The 18,941-nt window shown below is 41.9% G+C and overlaps 2 protein-coding genes across 18 annotated transcripts in view; one reads left to right on the top strand and one right to left on the bottom strand.

Moving 5' to 3' along the window:
* lrba (LPS responsive beige-like anchor protein) overlaps positions 1–10,961 on the top strand; it is a 165,948-nt gene extending 154,987 nt beyond the window's left edge. For 7 of the 10 annotated variants that reach the window (XM_058641137.1, XM_058641128.1, XM_058641130.1 and 4 more), the window contains 5 exons: positions 1,060–1,227; positions 4,829–4,930; positions 5,027–5,223; positions 8,781–8,932; positions 9,753–10,961. In XM_058641137.1, the coding sequence (XP_058497120.1) occupies positions 1,060–1,227; positions 4,829–4,930; positions 5,027–5,223; positions 8,781–8,932; positions 9,753–9,843 (710 nt within the window). In that variant the 3' untranslated portion in view covers positions 9,844–10,961. The remainder of the gene's footprint in view (positions 1–1,059; positions 1,228–4,828; positions 4,931–5,026; positions 5,224–8,780; positions 8,933–9,752) is intronic. The other 3 variants (XM_058641135.1, XM_058641133.1, XM_058641129.1) reach the window with 1 other exon arrangement.
* A 1,512-nt stretch (positions 10,962–12,473) lies between these two features.
* Positions 12,474–18,941, bottom strand: part of dclk2a (doublecortin-like kinase 2a) — a 38,448-nt gene continuing 31,980 nt past the window's right edge. For 3 of the 8 annotated variants that reach the window (XM_058640434.1, XM_058640435.1, XM_058640437.1), the window contains 5 exons: positions 18,879–18,941; positions 18,706–18,802; positions 18,027–18,107; positions 15,957–16,070; positions 12,475–13,370 (listed from right to left, as the gene is read on the bottom strand). The exon at positions 18,879–18,941 is cut by the window's right edge and continues 15 nt beyond it. In XM_058640434.1, the coding sequence (XP_058496417.1) occupies positions 12,741–13,370; positions 15,957–16,070; positions 18,027–18,107; positions 18,706–18,802; positions 18,879–18,941 (985 nt within the window). In that variant the 3' untranslated portion in view covers positions 12,475–12,740. Of the gene's footprint in view, positions 15,385–15,711; positions 16,071–18,026; positions 18,108–18,705; positions 18,803–18,878 lie in introns of those variants that run through there. The other 5 variants (XR_009241454.1, XM_058640436.1, XM_058640440.1 and 2 more) reach the window with 5 other exon arrangements.

Below are 18,941 nucleotides of genomic sequence, written 5' to 3'. Positions count from 1 at the left end.
CACACATCTATACAACAAACCCAAATTCAATTTCTATAGGCCAGGCCCTCCCTGTCTTTTAATGGAGGAGGGAGGGAAGGAGGGACAGCGGCACAGAGATAGCTCTATTGTGCGACTGCCACCAGCGCGTACGACTGGAACCTGAACACAGTTTAATCGCACACGCTCAACAGCTGCTACCAAGGTCCCCAAAGCCCCCAGGTTAAAGAACGGAGGCATTTTATCAATTACAAGACTTGATTGGTACACATGCACAAAACACATAGCCTCATACGCATGCATGCACACGCATCCAATTTCATTTGTCTGTGGGCATGTGTGTGTGTGTGTGTGTGAGAGCAGACCGAGTGTTCAATATGAGTTGCATGGTAGCCATTATTGCTGCAGCAATCATTACTTATTTCCAGTGTTTATAAAGATGTCAAACATTTTCCATCTTTGATGTCTCTCTTCCTCTATGGAAGTTCACTCACTCGCCCGCTTCCATCGTAATACTCATCTTTCCTGTGAGATATGACTTCATTATCCACCGGACAGTGATTTTTTGACACCCAGACAGAAATGTCACGAGTTTGCAAACTATTCACTGTTCGACTGGGAGAGGTCACACTGTGAGGAGCGTGATGAAAATTAGACAGCTAGACAGTGGAGCTGTGGTCTGGGAATCTGACAGCAATTAGACTCTTTATATATACACATGGAGCTCACTGCGCGTGTGCATGTGCATGTGCATGTGCACACACTTTCCCATACATACAGAGTTGGAATAAATATTTATTCTTGTCAGGGAATTAGTAGAAGTCTAATCTTGTAAAAAAGACTAGCTGAGGAGACAGATGATCAACAAACTAATGGTGTGGAGTTTGAAACAATCACATCTGTCAACACATTAATCCAAAGTTTCTGGTATTAAAGTGCAGGATTTGATATTTAGTGTGTGTGTGTGTGTGTTGTACACTGGTACCCCCCCCCCCCCCAGTGTTGTAATAAATGCATCATTTATCATCCCCATGTGCCAACAAACAAATATTGACGCCACGCATTTGTGTACTTTTGCAGGCAAACTGACTCAGATAGTGTTTGGCCACCGTGACGTGGTGACGTGTCTGGCGCGCTCCGAGTCGTACATCGGAGGAGACTGCTACGTCCTGTCAGGCTCCAGAGATGCCACCCTGCTGCTGTGGTACTGGAACGGAAAGCACAGCAGCATCGGAGAGAGCCTCGGCAGTAAGTGGAATAATATGCGCGCACACACACATATGGGTATTCTCTGAGTGTTCACTCTCCCAGACAGTCGTGACTCTGTGATTTACGGCCCTGCTCTCTAAAGTAACAACTAGTTTCATCTGACCAGGCCAGGCCTCCTGCATACAGATTGGATTTCGGAGAACTGTCGCACCAGGAACAGCTTAGGATAATGTGTTTGAGATTGTGTGTGTGTGTGTGTGTGTTTCTGGGACTAGATATTGAAAGTGTGTGTGTGTGTGTTGGAGAGAGAGAAAGGGAGAGAGAGAGGGAGAGAATCTGTCTTTAATGTGAGTGAAAGTGAGAGCCACTTACAGACGTTAAACGTGATGTTGGGGGTCGTCGGCCAGCATGTGAAAGTTCACCACCATCTGAGGGCCACGGGGTCACACCAGTCGATAAAAGTGAAAAATGTCACGGGCCTCCCTTATGTTACCATAACATATGGCATTAGCCATGATCAAAGGGTTGCACTCACATAGCTCAGTACTTAGCCCCCTCTGTGCTAATTTGGTCAGCTGAGATCGACGTACACGTTGTTAAGTGGTGCATTACAAATGGACTGAAATTTATGACAAATGGGCATTTGGTTAATAAGCACTTAGATGCTTGTTTGTCAGTGTTGGGTGATGGAATTTTCACCAAAAGTGAATTCATAAGGATTCCCCAAACTTTTTTAAAAGATGTAGGATAACAACCTTTGTAATCTCATGGTGTTTGTTTATATATAACAAGTTTTAACAGCGTGACAAAGTCAAGGAGCACTTGTGTTCATTGATGTTATTTTCGTAGCTGACGTCATTTGTCACCATCACAGAATACAAGTTGTTGTTTGCTGACTTTGACTGAATCCCGCAAGGTGACAGTGAGCTTTAAATGAACTATTTTATAAATATTCGACATCATTCTCTGCTCCACTTCTAAAGTAGAACAATAACAAAACTACATATTTTCTAAAAGCCAGACTGTAATCTGATTGATTCATGGAATTATTACACGCCTAAAGGGGCTTTGTGTTTGTGTATACCCATGCATGTGTTGCACATTTTCTGTGTGTAGCAGTCTAACCTCAGCTGGCTCAGTGTAGTTACTGCACTGCAGCCAGAGCAGCAGACAAAGCAGTCGTCATCCCAACCTCTCACCGCCACAATGTGATGCTCCATTGCCCCAGACCACAGGAGGCTCTCCCAGACATTAGGCTCTGCTGCACGCGCACACACACACACACACACACACACACACACATACACCTTCACAAAATACATACAGAAAGCAGCTTTTCTTTCTTCTCTGTCCAAAAACTCAAAGACTTTATCTTCATCCTAAGTCTCCACATACACTTGTATGAGAACACACACACACACACACACACACACACACACACACACACGTGTGCGCACTCAGTGCTTTTCATGCATGTCATGTTGCTTTGTAAATATCCCACACACTTCATGAGCAGCGTTCCATGACACAAATGCCTCAGAATGGCTGAAATGCACATGTACACAACCCACAAGCTGCTAACACATTTCCGCAGACACCACTGCCCTCTGCTGGCCACAGTCAGGGCGAGGCTTTACCTTTGTTTCAAATGCACTCAACCGTCTGAAATTAATTTTTTCTTTAGTCGTTTAAGATATCAGCAGAATTAGCTCATTCACAAAATACCCATAAATGTGTTCTAGTGTAAATGAAAATGTTTTATATGGCCCATCATTTATTCTCTCAACAATATGAACACACTCACGTACTGTAAAGGCGCGTGAGTCAGTAAATAGGATTGACTTTTGGCAAATTGGAGCGAAAAAGGTCACAACTGCACATTTGTAATAATACACTGTGATACTCAAATGTCTCCAGCTACATTATTAATTTGCCAAAACATGCCAAGCATTACCATACTTAAGGTAAGAAATTTGCCAACGCACACACACGTCTCTGCAGACATTTGATCCCATCCTCAGCTGAAGTCATGTGGAGGTATAAGTCTTTAATCAGATACAGCCCCAAGTCAAAATAAATGACAGCTAGAGGCTCAGAAAGTAAACTGATACACCAATATATCAGATTTATTGACCTTCTATGAACAAACTCTCACATCCTGCTTAAATCCACCGACTTATGCGGCCTAACTTCACTTTACTGACCTTGTACTGGTGTTTATTTTCCGTGTGGTAAGTCCTCACAGCTAGGGTTAAAACAGCATGGGCATCATTTTTACACAGTAGCTCTTTTTTTATATATATATATATTATTATTATTATTATTATTATTTGTGCTTTGAAACCTATTCTTATTTGAGCATGGATATCTTTTTGTCATTTATATGTATAGATTTAGTTGATATCAGCTCGTCACTGCTTTGACTAGAGTTTAACCTTCTATGTTTTTTTTTTCACTGAGCACTGTGTTGTGAATAGTCTTTCTGCTAAATCTAATTACGGGTTTATAGAAGCTGTAGCTTACTTGCCAGCCTCATTAGTGAGTATTGAGTTTTATGTCATATAATTAAATTAAAGAAACTGCATATAAATCTACTAGATTCATCACAAAAACTCTGCCTTTAGGTCGGTGTGTACTGCAGCATTTTAGCATAATAAGTGAAGTTGGTAAATGTGTGTTTGGTCATCAAACATCAGGTCCCAAGTGTTTGCAGTGTTGCTCTTTTTGAGCTGAACTTGACCTCTGCCAGAGGAAGATGGGTCACTAAAGACAAGGCGCCTCCTCCCTGAACAGTAAACCCCCCAGTGAACTCCAAACTCCAGCTCAGGGAAGCAGCTTTTCTACAGGCCACTAAACATACACAAACACAAGCAGCTCCGCTGACCTCCACACTTCCCCGTCGTTCACGCTACAACGGGACAAACAGTTTGGAAACGGCATCTGTCGCCCAGTTAGCCATCTGCATTTGCTTAAAAAATAAGGAATATTTTTGTTTGTAAATTATGTAATAAAGCAGAAAAGTCAGAATTCTATGCAACCGAGTGTTTGTGAGCAACTGTTTTTATGTGCCGCACAGATGGAGAGCGCGTAGGAGATTTTGTGTTGTCGTTCGCCGTGACAGCTCTAACCCAAACAAAATCACACAAACTTCATGACTTGGACCATAACTTACTCTCGCTCCCTCTGGCTCGCTCGCAGTCTAACGCAGAAACATCTGGATCCAGTGAAGGCAGTCACAGTGAGAAGGTTTTAAAGATAGAGAGAGAGGCGGCGGGTGACAAGTGCTGGGAAAGGAGAGTGAATGAGGGGAGAAATTTGATGTGTGCAGGATAACAGTGTGTGCAACAAACAACGATATATATACCGTATACAAGCAAATCAAAACAAATCCCCTCTGAGCTCAACAAACTCATTCTCTGTGTTTTGTTATGGTTGTTCATGTTTTTTTTCTCCCATGATTCTAATTTATATTTATTACGTCCATGTTATGAAACGTGGATCAAAGTGAACACACTTTTATTTCTTTATTTGTCTTTGCTTCGCGCTCCCTCCAGAGTCCAGCAGTGGTGATGATGCTTTTTTTTTGTGGTAATAGACACACACACCTGTTGTGTTTGTGTTTGTGTTTGTGTTTCCTCAGCAGAGTTTACCACACCGCGGGCCATCTTGACTGGCCATGACTGTGAAGTGACGTGTGCTACCGTGTGCGCGGAGCTGGGTCTGGTCATCAGCGGCTGCAGAGGTGACGTCATAATCTCAATTTATATTTAACCACAAAAGCACTCACAATGTGAAAGGTGTTGACGCTCCACATTGTGTTGTGTTATCTGACGTGCAGAGGGTCCTTGTCTGATCCATTCCATGAATGGGGACCTTCTGAGGACCCTGGAGGTCCCAGAGCAGTGCACTCGGCCCCGTCTCATCCAGGCGTCCACCGAGGGACACTGCATGGTCTATTACGACAAGGGACACTTTTGTCTCTTCACCGTCAACGGCAAACTCCTGGGACACATGGAGATAGAAGACAGCATCAAGGTGAGGCAGTGCATTCCTGCAGGAGGCTGCGTGTGAGAGTGCATTTGCACATGTGCGTCTGCACCACATCAGCGTAGAAAGTCGTCTCACTGATTAAAGCCTTTTCTTACAGTTTGAGATGTGAGTAAAGCGCGGGTCGGCCTGCCCCCGGGGCAAACTACGGCTTCACATCTCTTTTATTCCCTTTCATATGCATGCACCCAGAGGGGCTGCTCCTTTTGATCCGCAGCCCTGTTGTCAGGTCAAATTGCATCGGCAGCGGTGGTAGAGAACATTCCAGAGAAGTGGTCAGCTCTGGACACCAACTCCATTAACTACCCTCCAGTGCAGGATGACACATTCCCCCATTTCCCACATTTCCTCCCTTGTGGCCAGAGTGACACAGGATAACGGCTACTGCCTTTGGTTTCCCAACCCATTGTTTCCGGTTTGGCCTGGGAATTCTAAGCTAGCTCTGACAGACAGCCACACGCCTGTTTCCTATTAAGAAACCTCTGGTGCCGAGGCCCCTAACCTGCCAACCAGCCTGCCCTCAGAGAAATGCTCCGAGTATAAGATAAACACAAATATAACTGGTATAGGATGTGATTAATGAACACAAAGACAAATAGTGATTCAGTTTGCAGGAAAGGTAAGCTTTAGACCTCTGTATTTGCTCTTTAGGAGGAAACAAAGGATGGTTTAGATACTTGCATCGCGTTGCATTTTTCCCAGAGTGTGTTCATATCGTCTGAAGATGAGAAGCTGTGACTCGGGAACAGTGCAGGCCGCTGCGGCCTTGTCAGCCCGACTCTGCTGTTGTAAATTCCAGCCATGTCAAATGGCATTAGGAAAATCCTAACATCTTTAAGTGCGGTTGTTCATGTCTCAGCCCCCATCCTGCCTCACCAGCCTTTAGCTCCACCCCCCTCCTCAGTCTGAAGCCCCAGCAGTATTTAGTGCACTCATGTACATACCAGAATCAATCTTCTTAGTCATTGGAGCCTCTGCACAGTATGACTCCAGGATAAATAAGTGTTTGTCCCGGCCTGCAGTATCCACTTAGAAAGAGAGAGTAAAACTGAGAGAGAGAGAGAATGTACGCACTGTGAATTTATAAGGGTCTGGAGTCAGAGGTTAGATGACAGGCTAACAGTCGGCATCCTAGTCTAATAGCAGAATCAAGTGACAGGAGCCATACTGAATGGATTACAGTCTTTTAAGTACTAGTATAACTCAGGCAGTGTAACCACTCCAGCGGGTTTTTTTCTCCCCCGCCTGTGTCCATGTTACAGGGGGATTAACAGCACCATAAATTCAACTTTTTACCTTCCCCAGTCTCAGAATCCACCCACTGTTCCCCAAAAGAAGTAGGAAATATGGGCATTAAAAGTGCATGTGTTTCTGCTGCAGTCATTTTTTAGTCATCTGAGCCCGGGTAGCCATCTTAGCTCCCACAGAGCCGTCGGCCATCTTGTATGACCGCCCAGTGGCAAGGGGCTGATTTATAATGTCTGTGTGCAGCCTCCTACCTGACTGGGCTGACGTGTCTGCCAGCTCTCCTGGCTCCTGCTGCGCTGCACTAAGGTCATGGACTCTGTTAGTAGATACACAAAATACAGTAACGGCTCAAAACGTTTCTTTTTTTCCTCTTTCTTTTTACTCTTATTGTGAAATGCAGCATCTGTTATCATGGAGTTAAACTGCGGAGGGAAAAAATAGCTGTGACTGCTTCTTTTAACAATTCCTGAAATTCACAGCAGCACTCGGAAATATTTTATACACGTGTTAAATGAAAGTGAGCCGTCAGTGAAACTCACTGATACAGAGACCATCTCAGTGTCCAGCAGCAGGAAAAACCTGTTGACAATAAATAGAGGTGATGATGTGTTGTTTCCTGTGTCTGCTGCCCCCAAGTGGCCAAAACAAGACATTAGATTCTGCATAATATACTTTTTTTTTGACTTGGCTTTAATTTTGTAGGCATAAGAAAACAAAATGTGTTTTTCTTTTGTTTTCAACTTTTTTGACATGACAGGAAATTAGGGACGTATGTCTCCAGCGTCTCCAGCTGCTCTTACGTTCACTTTATGTTCCAGTTTCAGTTCAAAGTTGTTGCAAAAGTAGCACGTTTTTGTAAATAGGAATAATCTGAAATTCCCCCCTCGACTTGTTCGCTCCCGTAATTCACTTGAAGAGCATTGATCGTGATTGGCACTGATCACTGTTGTCAGATTAACTCAGCGGAGTGTTGATGCACCAGGAAACTACTGTGCACTGGAAACACACGCGAGTGACACAAATCAAAACAGCGCCGCGCTCAAACATCTTGGACGATGATCTAACGTGACAATTAGGCTGGATTGATTTTTGTGGTCTCACACACACACACGGGTTCATCACTGTGTGTGTGTGTCTGTGTGTGTGTGTGTGTGTGAGCGCCTTCACATGCAAGTTTGTGCCTATCTTTGTGTGTGTGTGTGTGTGTGTGTGTGTGTGTGTGTGTGTCAATACAATGAGAAACAGATCTCATTTACTTCAGCGTGGTATGTTGTTTATATATAAATATATAGTATATATATAGTGTGTGTGTGTATATATATATATAGTATATATATGTATATTTATATATACAAAACATTTTGGCTAATTTAGGCTGGGCTTTCTTACATCCGATCCAGTGTGTACTGCTCTTGAGAGCTTATTTATGTTTTCTTAACCAAGTCAAGTTCCTGAAAATGACTCGTTCCAACTGGAGTTCAAGTTTCATTTTCCCATTTTATATGAGCCTGATTCGATGCACATGTTTGCCCGATGATTGAAGCGTCGCTCGCTGAATCCCTGCGAGCGCGGCCGCAGCTGAAAGACAGGCCCAGTCCGGAGTCGTAAAAACGGCAGAAACGAGAAAAAGCTCTAAATTAGTGTCATTTGCTGCTTTTAGAACTCACATTCTACCTCGTCATTTCATCAGCTACGGTTACTTGCCCATTGATGCTCCTGACTGTTTGAGTTTCAGCTTCCACTCTGCACCGCGCACATAATAGACTCCAACACACGACGTGATTTGTGAACGGCGGGTTCCCGGCGGGTTCCCGGCGGGTTCCCGGCGGGTTCCCGGCGGAGTCGTTCCACTGTTACAGTTTTCAGGAAAAGCAGATGAGACGAGTAAATCTCAGAGCCGCACTGTGGGGAGCCGTCTTTGTTGCGAGCCAGGGTTTGTGTATAGAAAGCCCTCAAGGATTGCAGCGCTGACCTGGGATCTTTTGTTGGACCACATGACCTCACAGTATGAGCTTTACTGTGACATGAGAGATAAACTGCTCCCCGGTCACCGGTTCTATTCGGGGGACAATTTATGTTTGTGGTTTTGGTTTAAATAGCTTTGCTGCCATGTTATTCTGCTTTGTTTTCCTTCTGAGCGTTAAAGGACAGTTTACAGATGATCCGACCACTCGAGCGATGCAGTCACCGGGGAACGTCGCATTCACCGGCGTGTTTCACCGCCGGATAACTGTATATCGTGTAAAGTTAATGATATAATAGAGAAATAGTGGTAATGCTCTGGTTCTCTTTGGCAGGCCATGCTTCTGAGTCGTGACGGTCAGTACTTGCTGACGGGGGGAGATGGAGGAGTCGTGTCAGTCTGGCAGGTCCACAGTCTCAAGCAGCTCTTCACGTATCCTGGCTGTGACGCGGGAGTCCGATCCATGGCCATCTCACATGACCAAAGGTAACACACACACACACACACACACAAATGCCACCTTATAAAAATTTTAAAAAAAAAGTAAAAGTTCTTCCTCTTATAAATAAAGTGACGTTTAGATTTAAATAACAATATATATTTAATATTTTAGACCGCTGTTCCAAACCAATCCAACTTTATTTACTTTAAACACCTGTCCACAGACACGAGGACAAAAGACCGTGAAAGGATTAAAAACAGTAAAAAATGTGAATCTGTGAGGCCTGATGTGCAGAGAGCGTGAGGGAGCGTACGGCCGAAGCAGGTCAGACAAGACCATGAAGACATTTAAAAACAAACAAAATCATTTTCAACCAACTGTAGTCGACTAAGTGACATGCGTCTAAACCAGAGGTCTCAAACTTGCGGCCTGCGGGCCACATGTGGCCCTCCAGCTGAAGTCCTGTGGTGGCGCATCACTTAATATCAAGTTATATTGAGTTATTTCTGTGAGTTTTTGAATGCAGTGATTCATTTTACATCAATAGATTTTTATTTTTATTTAAATACCGTTCCATATTTGACACTTTTGTTTTGAAATTCTGTGAAATAGCATCAAAAATATAGTTATTATATCATTTTCATATCGCCCACCCTTACTGAACACATGCTTTTTCCCAAAAAGTTGATCCCCGGTCTAAACCCAACATCGAGTGCACTACAGTCGTCTAAGCGAGTCGTGATAAAAAATGATGTGGCAGGAAAAAAACTAGCTCATTCAAATTTACACCATATTTATGTGAAAAATAAGCTTTTTATTTGACCGTTTATATGAAAGTAAACTGTCTGTGGTTTGTCATCGCAGGTGCATCATCACCGGCATGGCGTCTGGAAGCATCGTGCTCTTCTACAACGACTTCAACAGGTGGCACCACGAGTACCAGACCAGGTACTGAGCTGGGCTGACAGAGTCCGGACCCTGAGGAAGATCCAGACTGTTGCAAGAGTGAACTCTTTATCAAAGGCACTGTTCTTGTCTATACTGTTAATCCTGAATGTATCTCACAGAGGAAGAGGAAGAGGAGGAGGAGGAAAACACAACACATGTCCTGCTATAGTAAAAGAATCCAAACTATTTTTTAAAAAGGGCATTGCTATATTTTGTAGATGAGATAGAACTTTTCATATAAATCATAGGGTGAGGGTTGTGTTACTGTACGGTTAAAAACAAATCTATTTTTAGCTGTAAGAGTCTATTTTCATCTCCTCTGGAAAACAAAGATGAGGGGATTACGGGGAGCTAGTGGAAACTTAAGAATCTGAATATTTATGTACTTTAGAGTGAGTGATTTTTTTTTTTCTTTTTTCTGTAGGTGTGTATGTGGGGAATAATTAAGATACCTTTCACTTTTAATATGCTTTTTGCCATTTTGGCAAGACAGTCATTAGTAACGAAGAGTTTAAATTGTAATTGTACTGGAGAGAGAAGAATAACTGAGGAGGGAATTTACATATATATTCAATATTTCTCTCTCTATATATACACACTGTTTAGATGTAGACTTTCATATTTATAATTTCTGTGCACGGCTCCTTTCACGTCAAACATCGGCACAGATTTGTCACGTTTAATATTTAACACTTCAATCAAAAACACAAACTTCGCTTCATGAGCAAAGTTAAAAACGAGCTTTACTTTAAGAGGACGACGCCAGGAAACGACTGAATAATGAACTGTTAAATCACTTCTTTAAAACTGTTTGACGTCAGATCAGAAGGACATTTTTATTTTACCATCATGTTAAGAGGCGTGTCTCTGAAAGGAAGGACTTTACTGCGTCCAAAAATCATGAAATGAGTGATAACATGATTCCTTTGGTCGTCGGTAAACTAAACGTCCTCTTGTGTCTTTGATTTGGAGGAGACATTCCTTTGGAGTCAAATTATGGTGTGTTTTGAATCTCCACTTTTGAAAAGTACTGTTTATCTTATCAACCAATATATTTTTTTTTTTTGCAATCATTTTGGAGTGTTTTGTGTTCTGAGTTTTGACAATAAAATTAAATTTTATAACTTCAAATTGCTCCTGGTGTTGATCCATGACTCCATAGCACCCTCTACTGGCTACATATCAGTAATACAAAGACAAATTCACCACAAACGTCATCATTTCAAACCTTTATTGCTTTTTTTGTTTTGTTTTTTTAACAGTAGAGCAGCAAACGCAGCCACTAACAGAGACTATTTTGCACTTTGACACGGTCGATCTACCTGTTAACGGTCTTCGTACATGTTTCCCTTTACAAACAAAACATATGAAACACTACTCTTAAACTACAAATACATCATAGAAGCTAAATAACCAAGTTGACTACATGTATGTGTGAGTGTCTCACTGGGAGGTCGTGGAAGAGGGAGACGAGCGTTGTTGCAGCAGAGAGCAAGAAGCTTTCTGGGATAAACTGTCCAGTTTAAATGGAAACAAATGAAATATCTGATATCAAGCAACTCTGGATGCACAAGAGTCAAAGGCAGAGAGGCAAACAAGGCTTTCATTCATACTTTGTAAATCCAATATATTACAAAAAAACTAAAAATCCAGTGACTTCAGATTTTTTGAAATATTTATATGGTCTTGCACGGATATTTTTCTATGGATTTGATTTTTGGTGACAATCTTCGTTGCTTTTAACATCGCAAACAGTAAGTGTATGAGTGTTTATTGGGCAGCAAATATTTCCCAAAAACATATTAAGGGTTGATCAGAGAGAGCAAATAAATGGTATTTCTGGAAAGACAACTTCTACTGAACACCATAAACAATTACTAGATGCTGTAGTGCATGGGTTCCCAACCTGTGGGTCACGTTCCCTTATAGGATGAGAGTATCTAACTGAGATTTGGGAGATAATTTAAAGGAAAATAGGAAAATTGATTCCTTTCTGCTTCTAAATTCGATCTGGTTTGTGTATCTTCAGGCGTATGAACGTATTTACAATTTGAATCTTTGGTTAAAATGTTCACCAACTGCAGTGGAGACGAGAGGAAACGACGTTTTAAACTCATATTTGTGACTTTTACATACATGATTTAAAGAACACAAGAATTCTCTAATGACTTATTAGCTGCTCGGTACTTTGGCAGGTATTACATCGGTTTTGTTCACGCTCTACATCTTTAAGTTGCCAGAAAAACTTAACTGAAATCTATTTGTGCTCACAGAGGCTGCAGGTGGCTACAGACTACAGAAGTGTGGACATGTGATATGCTAAAGCAAAGGAACACCACTTTGGGATCATTCTGTGTGGTGGATATTTACAGTAGAGCCAGACGCACAAGAAATGAGGTAATAAATAAAAGGGAAAAAAAAATTCACATTAATGTGATACAGTAATTTATGACGTCCACAGAAAACCACTCGGAACACCGATTTAAATTCCCACAATCCACATCCTCCATAATAAATATAGACCTATATACACACACACACACACACACACACACACACACACACACACACACACACACACACACACACACACACACACACACACACACACACACACACACACACACACACACACACACACACACACACACACACACACACACACACACACACACACACACACACACACACACACACACACACACACACACACACACAATCAAGTCTTTTTTCAAACTCTGAGAGAATGTCTCACATCTTCTGCCTCAGTGAGAAACACGCGTGGACACAGCAGTCACCGGCTCAGTCTACAGCCACAGGAAAAGCTCAGGGTCAATGTTTACGCTCCTCATTCCATGTCTGACGACATACACGGGGGATAGACGAGCAGCGGAGAGGCGACTTTCAAACCTCCTGCGTACGCTCTGCAGCAGAGAGCATGCTGGGACGTGGTGGGGTTGTGGATCTTGGAGGTGTAGAAGGAGGGGAGGGAAACAGGGATGGAGGAGGAGGAGGATAGAATGCTGCAACAGGGTTGACGGGTGAAGAAACAGAAGGAGAAGAGGGTGTGGGAGCAGCTGAGGGTGATGGAGGTGATGGCGCTATTTCACGAGCGCATGGAGCCTGTGCAGAGGTGACGGGGAACGTTTCAGCAGAGGGTGAAGGCGAGAATCGAAGCGAACTCACGGGAGCAGAGGGAGAAAGATGAAGCTTAGCAGTTAACAGGTCATTTTCTATCTGTGGTGGAGAGCAGAGAAGATCATCTTCAGGCTCGACAGGCTCTGTGGTCTCAGCGGATGGTGGTGATGGTGGTGATGGTGGTGGTGATGGTGGTGGTGGTGGTGGTGGTGGTGGTGGTGGTGCCAGCTCAGCAGATTTTGGTGCTCTCGTGTCTGATGCTTGCTTGGTTGGAGAATCCGGTCCTGACTTTGTTGGTGAAGCTGGTTTTATTGGAAGAGAAGAAGGTTCTTCTTTGTGAGCTGGTGCACAATGACGAGTGGTGAGCTGGAGGTTCTCCTTATCAAGAGCTGTGTTCTGGCGAAACAGACGGAGGAATCAGCTTCAAGTGAAACATCAGAGCAAAGTTAGGAGACACTGTGGGTCAATCTACACTGACAATAACAACAACAACAAAAAATAAAGGTTTTCCAGGGACTTACTCATTAAATAATGACCTTTTTCTCCATTATTTTGATTTTATATGAATGAAAACACATGAGATGGACACAAAAAACTGAAAAATACACAGTATGAAAAAGGGACAGACTGACGCCACAAATAGGCAAAGAATCTATCAAGTGCCGCTCTGTGCAGAAAAAGGGCAAACGAGAAAGTGAACTTTATACGTTTATATGTTGTGATTTAAAGTCAATGATGTTGTTGTTGTTGTTGTTGTTGTGGGACAGAAAAGTGGTGAATGGCACGTTCCTCGTTTGCCCTTGTGCTGAACACCAGCGGCGGTGGAGTCGAGGCGTAGCGTTAAGTGTTAGTACATACCCCTGCCTTGGAGCTAATTCAGAGGAACGTAATGCAGGGAAGAGGGGAGAAGCAAAAAAGGGACAGAGACTAGTCTTACTCACAGCATCACAAAATAAACACAACAAGCATGACAGCCAGTGGACGGCCATTGTTCCAGCACAGACGTGACCGTTCTATTCAAATTCCACAAAGAGAGACATTTGAGGAAACTGAGCTGGAACAAACGTCAGACTTCTTCTGGGGGACTTTGTCCAAGCGAAACATGGTGGTGAGTAAAGTGATATTTAAATAACGACAAAGAAGAATGGGACTGAAATGCAGTGGTAAGATGTACGACTGGTTAAAGATGAGGCTGGTGTTAGTCTGTGTTTTCATCACTGACGATGAACTGCTTTTGTTCAGCTCAGTCCCAAAAGTACAGGAAGTAAACATCATGTTATTTCTATGAAAACTTGTACAGTGCTTATCAAATGTATTAGACCACAGCTGCTCTAAATTAACAGCATTATTAATAATGTCAAAATGATTTTTATGTTATGGTTAATACACCGGTATGTAGAAGCTCTTTAACCAAAAAAAACCCAGAAGAAAATAGTAAAGCATTATTATTTCTTGATCAAATTATAGTTATTTAACAGAAAAGTTAGTTTTAGTGGTTGAATGTTGTGCTTGATTCATTTCTGACTTCTGGCTCAAATTTGAGTATAAAAAGGTGAATTCATTTTTAGTTTTAAACAAGTGTTTTCTAATATATTTAGGTTTGGTGGTCTAATAAATTTGTTCAGATCAATTATTATTATTATAATATAAATTATTGAGATCAATTACAGCTCTTTCTCATGTGATTTGCTACGTAAAGAAAATAGAATACCACCATCTTCATCGTCTGAAATGAATGTTCACGCTACAGAATGTTGCCAGCAGCAGCACAGCTCTTCAGTTATTCCACAAGGTGGCGCCAGAGCTCAATCAACATCATGTAACAAGTGCTTTGAAACCAATGAGTGATTCATGGACACAGAGAGCAGGTTTTTTGGGGTTTTTCCAGGTTAATGACACTGCTCCAGCTAGAACTTGCATCAGCAACATGCTAAATAAACCTTTTATGAAAATGTCAGCACACAAACGCATTCTTCAAAACACAAAAATGAGATTATTGTCACATCCCGTAAAAGTTAGACTGATACACATGGAATGAAAATGAGCAGAATGAGGAGCAAGGGGTTAAAAACCAGGTGTTAGTGACGTCAACATCCGTTAATACTGGGAGAAGTAGCTGAGGGGCAGTGGGTCTGATAAAGAAACAGGAAGCAAGGAAGGAAGGGAGAGTAGGTTGGGGCTGAGGGGGGAGGAGGGTGAAGGGAAGGGCGAAGGCTGGAAAGGAAGATGGGAGGAAAATCATGGTGGGGGAGGAGTGTATACCCGGCTTTCAGCTCCAGGCGTCCCCTGTGGTCCTGGGTCGGGTATGAGGAAGGGGTGAGGAGGAGGAAGAAGGAAGTGGATGGAGAAGAGGAGTAGGAGGAGGAGGAGGAGGAGGAGCCAAGGCCAGCGCCCGTGTTTACACCTCAAACTGTCAAATACAGTTTACAACAACATGAGGCTGTTGGCAGCAAACGAGGCAATCAAATTCAAATTTTAATATCAAACAAACAAGCTTCCCCTTCCCCCTTTCACTGCAAACCTGATGAGACGAGGAGCGAGGGAAGTCAAAGTGTGTGCGACAGGAAATGATGTCAACGGGGATCGAAACAGACAAGATGGAAGGATGTGACTACGGCAGGAGGAGTAACTTAATCACGGCTCTGTTTATTTTCTTCAATCCACTTCTAAAACTCAGGCTTACAGCAGCTTGTTTTTAAAGATAATCTCAAGTCAGGATTGATGCCAGTGATTCAGTCAGTGAAGGTTCAGATGAAATGAATCAGAAGATGCTCAATCTCCTGTATTTGGGTCAAACATTTGCCGTCGTAACACTGTAAATGTTTGGAAGAAGACCCGACGCATGCTAAACTCATGTCGGAATTGGAGTTTTCCTAAGATTACTAGCAAAACAAAATGTGCCAGTAAATCTCAGTTAGATTGGGAACAAATATTTTCAACATCGTATTTTGTGTTTGTGAGTGTTCTTTTGTAAGTGCTCACCATGATGACTGATACTCCAGCTGTTGTGTTGTTGTGCTTCGGCGCAGTGTTGAAGTGTGCTTTTAGTTTACCTGTCACCTCCATCTGCATGTTGTTCTCCATCACTGCATCATCCTATATACACGCACACACACACACACACAATAGTTTATCAGAAAACAAAGAAAATCTTCTCTAGTAAGGCTGTCCTGAGTATGTTGGAGGACTTTTGTCTCCGTCCTATATATCACAAGCTTCACTATGCACAGACTGTAAAAATGTAAATGATAAAAACGGCAAAGAATTTTAGCTGAGTCATGTTTGGGCTGTTTATTTCTTCTTTTTGGGAGAACAAAATTTGTTACACAGTAGTATAGTATGTCGTCCAAAATGAGACAAAAAGTCATAGTATAGTATGTTGTCCAAAATCACTTAAAAAAGTCATAGTATAGTATGTTGTCCAAAATGAGACAAAAAGTCATAGTATAGTATGTCGTCCAAAATCACTTAAAAAAGTCATAGTATAGTATGTCGTCCAAAATCACTTAAAAAAGTCATAGTATAGTATGTCGTCCAAAATCACTTAAAAAAGTCATAGTATAGTATGTCGTCCAAAATCACTTAAAAAAGTCATAGTATAGTATGTTGTCCAAAATGAGACAAAAAGTCATAGTATAGTATGTCGTCCAAAATCACTTAAAAAAGTCATAGTATACTATGTCGTCCAAAATCACTTAAAAAAGTCATAGTATAGTATGTTGTCCAAAATGAGACAAAAAGTCATAGTATAGTATGTCGTCCAAAATGAGACAAAAAGTCATAGTATAGTATGTCGTCCAAAATGTGACAAAAAAGTCATAGTATAGTATGTCGTCCAAAATCACTTAAAAAAGTCATAGTATAGTATGTCGTCCGAATTCACTTAAAAAAGTCATAGTATAGTATGTCGTCCAAAATGAGACAAAAAGTCATATTATAGTATGTCGTCCAAAATGAGACAAAAAATCATAGTATAGTCAGTCAGTCAGTCATCATCTACCGCTTTATCCTCTGCCAGAGGGTCGCGGGGGGTGCTGTGCCAATCTCAGCTACGTCATAGTATAGTATGTCGTCCAAAATGAGACAAAAAGTCATAGTATAGTATGTCGTCCAAAATGTGACAAAAAAGTCATAGTATAGTATGTCGTCCAAAATCACTTAAAAAAGTCATAGTATAGTATGTCGTCCGAATTCACTTAAAAAAGTCATAGTATAGTCAGTCAGTCATCATCTACCGCTTTATCCTCCACCAGAGGGTCGCGGGGGGTGCTGTGCCAATCTCAGCTACGTCATAGTATAGTATGTCGTCCAAAATGAGACAAAAAGTCATAGTATAGTATGTTGTCCAAAATGAGACAAAAAGTCATAGTATAGTATGTCGTCCAAAACGAGACAAAAAGTCATAGTATAGTATGTCGTCCAAAATCACTTAAAAAAGTCATAGTATAGTATGTCGTCCGAATTCACTTAAAAAAGTCATAGTATAGTATGTCATCCGAATTCACTTAAAAAAGTCATAGTATAGTATGTCGTCCAAAATGAGACAAAAAGTCATAGTATAGTATGTCGTCCAAATTCACTTAAAAAAGTCATAGTATAGTATGTCTTCAAAATCTGTCAAAAAGGTCATTGTATAACATTTCGTCCAAAATCACAAAAAAGTCATAGTATAGTATGTTGTTCAAAACAAGACAAGAAAGTCATAGTATAGTATGTCGTCCAGATTACAGTAACATATGATAGCCGCATTAACAAGGTACTGTGCTGTTATTGGTTTTTTTTACCTCGCTAATCATCACTCTTCTGACTATGCCATTACGTCTGCCCCATTTCATCTGTTAGAGAGTTCTCAGACAGGCTGATATTCAACTGCCTCTATTGTGAAACATCTGTTAAATCAATAGATTTGGTGCCAAAGAGTTCAGTATAAGCCTCTTAAAGTTCAGGGTCATTGTCTCCCTGTACTGTGCGACAGTTGTGCTTTAATAGGTTTTTTTGCACAGTACAAAGTACTGTTCCAGCAAATATACACAGACAGTGTTAAAACTATACCGTGATCCATGAGTGGGAGAGGACATCTTGTGCTGTGTATCGAGCCTCGACGTTGACCTGCAGCATCTTTCCAATCAGCTCCTGAAACAAAACACATCATAATTCAGAATAATCCTGTTTCGTTTGCCCGGTGGCCACAGATGCAAACTCTCTACGAGGTAACTCTGGAGAAGTTATCTTCAACTCTTCACTGTCCCTGTAAATCAAACAGCATAATATTATTATTTTTTTCATTTATTCATTGGTGAAAATATAGTTGCGTGGTTCAAAAACCAATTAGTTTAAAAACAGGGGAAACTGCAGAGTCATGGGATAAAATGAATGTCAGACACAGACTCAGCATAAACACTTCCACCTGCACAGCTTCATTGTTGCTGCAGCATCTATTACAGTGCACTTGTCTACAGTGACGAGCCACAGTGGGTTTAATTAGCAGTTTGGTCTTGCACGCCGAGTGTGGGCTGTCACCGTAATACATGACATTAATTTAGAGGGCTGGAGGGGTCTGTGTCCTTCAGCAGACACTAGTCGTTACCAGAGCAGGCTCACAGTGTGTGCGTGAATCTACTTCTTCAGACGTTCTCCTGCCTTGAACGCAGCTCAGTGAATGCATTCTATTGTCTGAAGTGGCAACAACCAAGCTTATCGAGTTTTGCTTGTGAGAGTGAGTGTTTCCAACCTTGGCTGAGTCTGTGATGTTGTCCCAGTAAGGACTGGGGAAGTCCAGGCGCCCCTGAAGGATCTGCTCAAACAGGTCCTCTTGCAAATTGCTCTCACTACAATAAAAAAAAACAATGACTCAGTCAGCACACAGTTCACTGTAACGACTGATATTTGGATGAGTCTAAGTACCTTCTGAAGGGAGGAAAGCCACAGAGAAGGATGTAGGTGATGACGCCTGCAGCCCAGATATCA

The sequence above is a fragment of the Solea solea genome, chromosome 10, assembly GCF_958295425.1.
Source record: "Solea solea chromosome 10, fSolSol10.1, whole genome shotgun sequence".
NCBI classification, from domain to species: Eukaryota; Metazoa; Chordata; class Actinopteri; order Pleuronectiformes; family Soleidae; genus Solea; species Solea solea.
This window is presented reverse-complemented; position numbering and strand designations above follow the sequence as displayed.